The 6,000-nt window shown below is 45.0% G+C and overlaps 1 protein-coding gene across 2 annotated transcripts in view; it reads left to right on the plus strand.

The window, feature by feature from the left end:
• The window catches only part of Irf2 (interferon regulatory factor 2), a 107,306-nt gene that overhangs the window by 53,875 nt on the left and 47,431 nt on the right, over positions 1 to 6,000 (plus strand). For both annotated transcript variants that reach the window (XM_005362586.2, XM_013351955.2), the window contains exon 2: positions 1,447 to 1,539. In XM_005362586.2, the coding sequence (XP_005362643.1) occupies positions 1,453 to 1,539 (87 nt within the window). In that variant the 5' untranslated portion in view covers positions 1,447 to 1,452. The remainder of the gene's footprint in view (positions 1 to 1,446; positions 1,540 to 6,000) is intronic.

Genomic DNA, 6,000 nt, shown 5'->3' on the forward strand with positions numbered 1-6,000 from the left:
GGCATAATAAGAGATGAGATGAAAGCCAGGACTCACACAGCTGCCCTAAAGCAATGTCTGCCGCTCAGATAATCAGAGTAAGATCTGTGGGTGGTGGAGGAGTTGGAGGAGGAAGGGCGGCTTCAGGCTGGAGTGATCTGGAATGACCTTTTCTGGAGAAGGAGTTGTAGAGCTTAGGTCTTGGAAGACGCAGGAAGATTGACAAGGCCAAGGAGGAAGGGAGAGTTTGGTGTGAGCCAGAGGCATAGTGGCCTTGAGCTTTGGGAGGGATGCAGAGAATAGATGGGTGGTTCCCATGTACAAGGTGATTCACATAATGGTGCTTGTTCTCTTGGCATGAGCTGGGGACAGGGCATAGGGGAGAGCTTGGCAGAGGGGAGAATATGAAGCTTGTATCATCTTGGCCCACATTCATCTGTTTGGACTTCTCAGTTAATTCTGGAGGAAAAGAGTGAAGGAAATGAGAGGGCTCCAGGTTGGAGAGAGGACCGCACTGTCACGTTGCCTGTCAAGTCTTTAGAGTGGAGGCCCAAGTCGGCGCCATCTTTGCTTTCAGGTGTCAGGTTGAATGGAAATTTACAGACTTAAGCATCACAAAGACGCAGGGGTGGAATGTTGGAAGTGACTTTATCCGTGGTCCCATGGTAGCTGTGTTTGGGTGGGAAAAGGACAGACTACCATAGGAGGAGTCTGGTAGGAGTGGAGAGAGGCATTGCGTGGCCTGGTGGGGGACAGGTATGCCAACCATGCAGGTGCTTTCCAAAGGGAGAGCGAGCAAAGGGCAAAGGTGAGCGACTGAGCCATAGCTGGGAGACTGGCGTTGAAGAAGAATGCTGGGTGGGGTGGCTAAGAGATCCGCTGGGGTAGATGGAGAAGCGAAGATGAGAACAGGGCAAGGGGCCTGTGATCTCTGTGATCACGGTGATCTAGTCAGAAGGCATAACAAACCTTTAGTGAAACCAAATGAACCAGTGTTTTAGTGCCAGTGTCGAGAGGTCAGTTGTTTATACATCCTAGATCCTCCAAGGGATGTGTCGGTTTACCATAGTTTGCCTCAGAACTGCTGGCCTGGCGTTTGCTTGGCGTAAGGTGAAATATTGGTCCTTGAATGTCTGATCTGCTGACAGTTATGCTGCAGGACCAGCTTCGAGAGGATGGGGGTGGGGAAAGCTTGGCTTGAGGCAAGGCCACTAAGAGGCATCTGGGTCTCCAGCTAGCTGGACATGTGGCACACCATGCCCATAAATCTCTCTTCTGCCGAGAGTCAGCATAGAGACCTTCAGGCCTGGTCCATTTTCCCACCCACTGAACGATCAGGTGAAGGAGCAGGTGGCAGGAGAGCTACCAACTCCTCCTAGGAAAGGATCATGCCCGGGGTGTAGAACGTCGTGGTGCAGATAAGACAGCTGCAGAAATACCCATTGCTCTGCTTCTCTTCTGCCACAGGGTACCATGCCGGTGGAAAGGATGCGAATGCGCCCATGGCTGGAGGAACAGATAAATTCAAATACGATACCGGGGTTAAAGTGGCTGAATAAGGTAGGTATGTTGGCTGTGTGTGTGTATGTATGTATGTATGTATGTATGTATGTATGTATGTATGTATGTGCATTGTTGGGGGAATGAGAGACAGAGAGAAGAGGAGAGGAGAGGAGAGGAGAGGAGAAGAGAAGGGGGAAAGGAAGGGAAGGAGACATTACTTCTTGAAAGTGCCCACGGGACCACCAGTAAAGTTGTGTTCTGAATCTTTTGCTCATTCATACAGGAAACACCCAGCTAACCATGATCACAAAACATGAATTTTTCATGTCAAAAAGGTTTTGGTCACATTTCTGAAATAAAGTGGGCTACAGAGAGGGGGTGAATTTAGGGAGGAAGAGAGATGGAATCCAGGTGATGGACACACTAGACACGAAGGAGGATATAAAGATAATTGTTTTCCTGGTTTTCATTGATATTATCTTTTTTTATGGTGGATAAGTACATAAAAATACAACAGATGGGGGAAAGATAAAATCCACCGTGAAGCTCCACAGCTTCAGCACGGCTGCTCTCAGCGTTCAGAAGCTCATGGAGATATATAGACTTTGGGTCTGGCTAATCTCCCGGCATGATGCTTTTCTCTTGCAAGTTTTTTATGGTAAAATTTAACATTTTTTAAAGGTTTTTTTTTGTTGTTGTTGTTTTAATTTATCATCTTCTCAGACTGTCACCTCAACCCGAGTACCAGTTGTAGCCTTTGCTTTTCAGGTGACGTTGTGAAGCTCCTTTTGTGGTTTCTCCCCGACCCTTGCCCTTCCTCCCCTTCCTCAGGTGCCCTCTTCACTGCTCCAAGGGCTCAGGCACTAAAGGACAAAGGGGCTTCACGGTGGTGTTTGTTTTTGTCTGAGCGGAGGATCCTAACCTTTGAAAGATTCTTTATTTCAAGAACTTTTGCTCTTTTTCCATAAAAACAAAACAAAACAGTACTGTCATGCTGGGTGTGGTGTTGTTTACCTTTATTTCCAGAACTTGGGAGGCAAAAGCAGCCTGGTGAGGAGGATCTCTGAGTTTGAGACCAGTCTGGTTGACAGGGTGAGTTCTAGGCCAGCCTGGATACACAGCAAGACTCGGTCCAGAAAATAGACACAAAAGTACTGTCACGACATGAAACTCCATTTGTATGCCCACTTACCCTAAATAAGTAGTTATTAATCATTTGCATTTCCCCAAATACACGCGCACACACCCACATGCATATGCACACGCACACACACTTATTTTGTTAACCGCAGCACTCTCAACTTACCTAGCTATTAGAGGTAAATTGAGGAGAGATAATGTGGGCAATTTTGCTTCAATCTAAAAATGCACGCTTACAGACTAGAGCAGTGGTTCTCCAGCTTTCAAACACTGTGACCCTTTATTCCAGCCTCTTACATTGTGGGACCCCCTACCATAAAATTATTCTCATTGCTACTTCATAGCTATGATTTTCTACTGTTATGAATGATAATATAAATATCCGCTATACAGGCTATCTGCGGTGTGACTTCCGTGAAAGGGTCATTCAACCCCAAAGGGGCCACAATCCCACAGCCTGAAAAATACTGGTTCAGAGTAACAGCTACGTAGAAAAGTTACTCCTTCTCTAAAGAGCCCCAAGGGAGGATTTTTTTTCCTCCTTCCACCAAGAACACCAACAATTCTGAGCAAACGTCTTTCTTCTTTTCCACCTTATTCCCCTTGTCTTCTAATCTTGAGGACATGGCGAATGAGTTCATGAGTCAGGCTTTGTCTTCCCACCAGGTATAAGGGCTTAAAGCCAGAGAGAGATAGATCGTGGCCTGCTTTTAATGAGTGAAAAAGATACTGTGAAGTAATTTTAAAAAAATACCCAAAACTTCTGATTTCATTTTATCTTTTTAGGTCCCGCTGAAATTTTTTTCTTTCTCTTGCCCATTTACTTTGAATTTAGTATGACTGTAGTTGGCTGTCTGCTTGAGTCTTTTCTGAAATAAGGTGGACCACAGAGGAAATAGAAATAAATAAACCTCTTACTGGCTTCACTTGTTCTGTCAGGTACTGGAACGTTTGTGGCAAGCAATACATTTTTTTCCCCCCCAAGCTTGCAATATCTATAGTTAGTTGAGGTTTAGGTATATAGTTGGTCTCTTCTAAAAATACAAACAAGAACTCAGGTCACCCTTGATTGCTCAGCGAACAGCAGTACAAACATGGGTGAAAAGAAAGATGTGGTAATTCAGAGACAGTATGGGGAGATGCAGGGGAACAGGTAACAGCAATGGCAGCTGACTTTTGCTAAGTGTTTTGTGTTGCTTCCTCTGCCGAGCAAAGCATTGCATGCATCAACTCACTTAATCCCTACTCTGGGATAAGGCTGTTGTTTTTCATGTTGTAGACCAGGAAACTGAGGTGCAGAGACTCGTTTGGACTCCTGGTGTGAGATTGAAGTATGTGTTTCTTGGTTCTCAAAAAAAAAAGCAACTGATCTCTTTCTGCTATTTCTTCTTCTAACCTGAGTTTTCTATTCTCACTTTTGGTTTGTCCTGAAGCACATGTGTATGTAGAGAACATGGGTTATCATTGTTCCTTTTTTGTCAAGTAGCCACTGACAACCTGTAGTTAGGTGTTCGCTGCAGGAGGTTGACCAGTAGTCTGTACCTTTAAAGACCCATTTCAACCTCTAGAACTTGGGAATGTAGCTTATTTGGAAAAGAGTTTTTACATGCAGTAAGGACTTCAAGATGAGAACATGTGGACTATCTGCCTCGGCCCTAAATTCAAGGGCAGGTATCTTTAGAAGACACAAAAGAACACACCCACACAGAGGAAAAGCTTTGTGAAGACAGAGGGGGTGCAATCAAGCCACAGACAAAGGGACTTCTAGGTCTAGCAGAAGCTGCAAGAGAGAGGAAAGACTCTTCTAGAAGTTTTGAAAAACATTGAAAGCCTGCCAACACCTTAATTTTGGATTTCTGACGTTCAGAACTGTACTAGAATGTATTTCCACTATAAACCACCCAGGGTTTGGTCATTTTTTTTTATAATAGCCCTAGGAAAAAAGTCTGCCTATCAGTACTTCCTCCTCTGTGGAAACACCTTTCCACTGCCCATCACCCGCAATGGTGGTGATAACAAGGCCATGTGCTATGAACTCTGCGTTGGTCATATTTTTTTCTGCTCTAGGACTAGAGATAATAATTTCTCATTGTATAACCAAACCCGTAGCATGCTCAGGGGACCCTCCCTGTTAGGCTCCCTTCTCTGTCTCTTGGCACCACAATTCTCTTCCCAAAGAAGAGGAGGGAAGGAGACCTCCTTGACATCTTACGGGTGCTTTTGCTAGGACTGGACCTGAGGCCATTGAACTGAAAGGAGCATGTCACTAGCTCTAACTACCTGAGTTCCTCAGGACAGCATTGACACAGGAGTGCTGAGGGTCTTAGGGTCCCTGTTAGGCAGGTGACCCACAAGGGCTAGAGTACAGCAGCTGTGTGTCTGTGCACATGGACAAAACAGGCCTGAGATGGGTCAGGGTATTTTCTGTCCATACCTAAACTCCCACAGGGATCTTTTTATAGGTTTTCTCTAACTTGAGCTTGTTGGCACTCATCTGCTGTTTTTCCCTCAGAAGCACTTCCAGAACCCTCTTGGTATTCTGAGTGGTTTGAGGCCATTCCAAAATTTATTTCCTGTTGAAGATTGTTGGGATTCTAGGTAAAGAAATGTACTAGCCCTAAGACTTTGGGTCCAACTTGTTAAAAGCATACAAACAAACACACAAAAATCTAGAAGATTCTTTAAGGAACTAGGATACTCCTATCAGACCTGACCTACTTCCCAAAACAGCACTAACCCATTTGCAAGGGCAGAACCTATGATCTAATTCTTCTCCGCTGGACCCCCATCACTTAAAGTTTCCCTCATCTCAACCTATTCACACTTCAGACCAAGACAGCCTTGCAAGAAACACTCAAGCCACATCCAAACCATAGCAGTTGATACTCAGAATGCATTTTTACCGATGCCTGGAAGCTGTTCGGTACAGGGCACAACTGTCCTGATGGTTACTCTATAAAGAGTGCCAGACCCAGTGCCTGACCAAGTAGGAGGCTCTCTATAGAGGGGCTTGTGAGCTTGTGAATGAAGGTAATAGGCCCAAATTCATGGGATTGGCTACTCTCGTGTCTGTCTTCAACGAAGAGTCCAGCCTCTGTAGGATGTTCTTAGACAGTCACAAGTAGGTGATTAAGTCTTAATTTGTTTCCATTTCCCACTTCTAATAAAATTGAAGGATATCTGTCATATAGCGGGGTCCAATGGCAGTGGAAGAGTCTAGACGAACTTCTAGGATGTTGCCAAAGCAGCATCTGCATCACTTGTACATGAGGCCCTGGAAGGACCATCTACTTCTTACGACAGTGTTTGCAGATGACATAGTCTGACCGAATCATATGTCGAGAAGGAATAGGAGGCCAAATTCTCATATGCCCGTAT

The sequence above is a fragment of the Microtus ochrogaster genome, linkage group LG7_11, assembly GCF_000317375.1.
Source record: "Microtus ochrogaster isolate Prairie Vole_2 linkage group LG7_11, MicOch1.0, whole genome shotgun sequence".
NCBI classification, from domain to species: Eukaryota; Metazoa; Chordata; class Mammalia; order Rodentia; family Cricetidae; genus Microtus; species Microtus ochrogaster.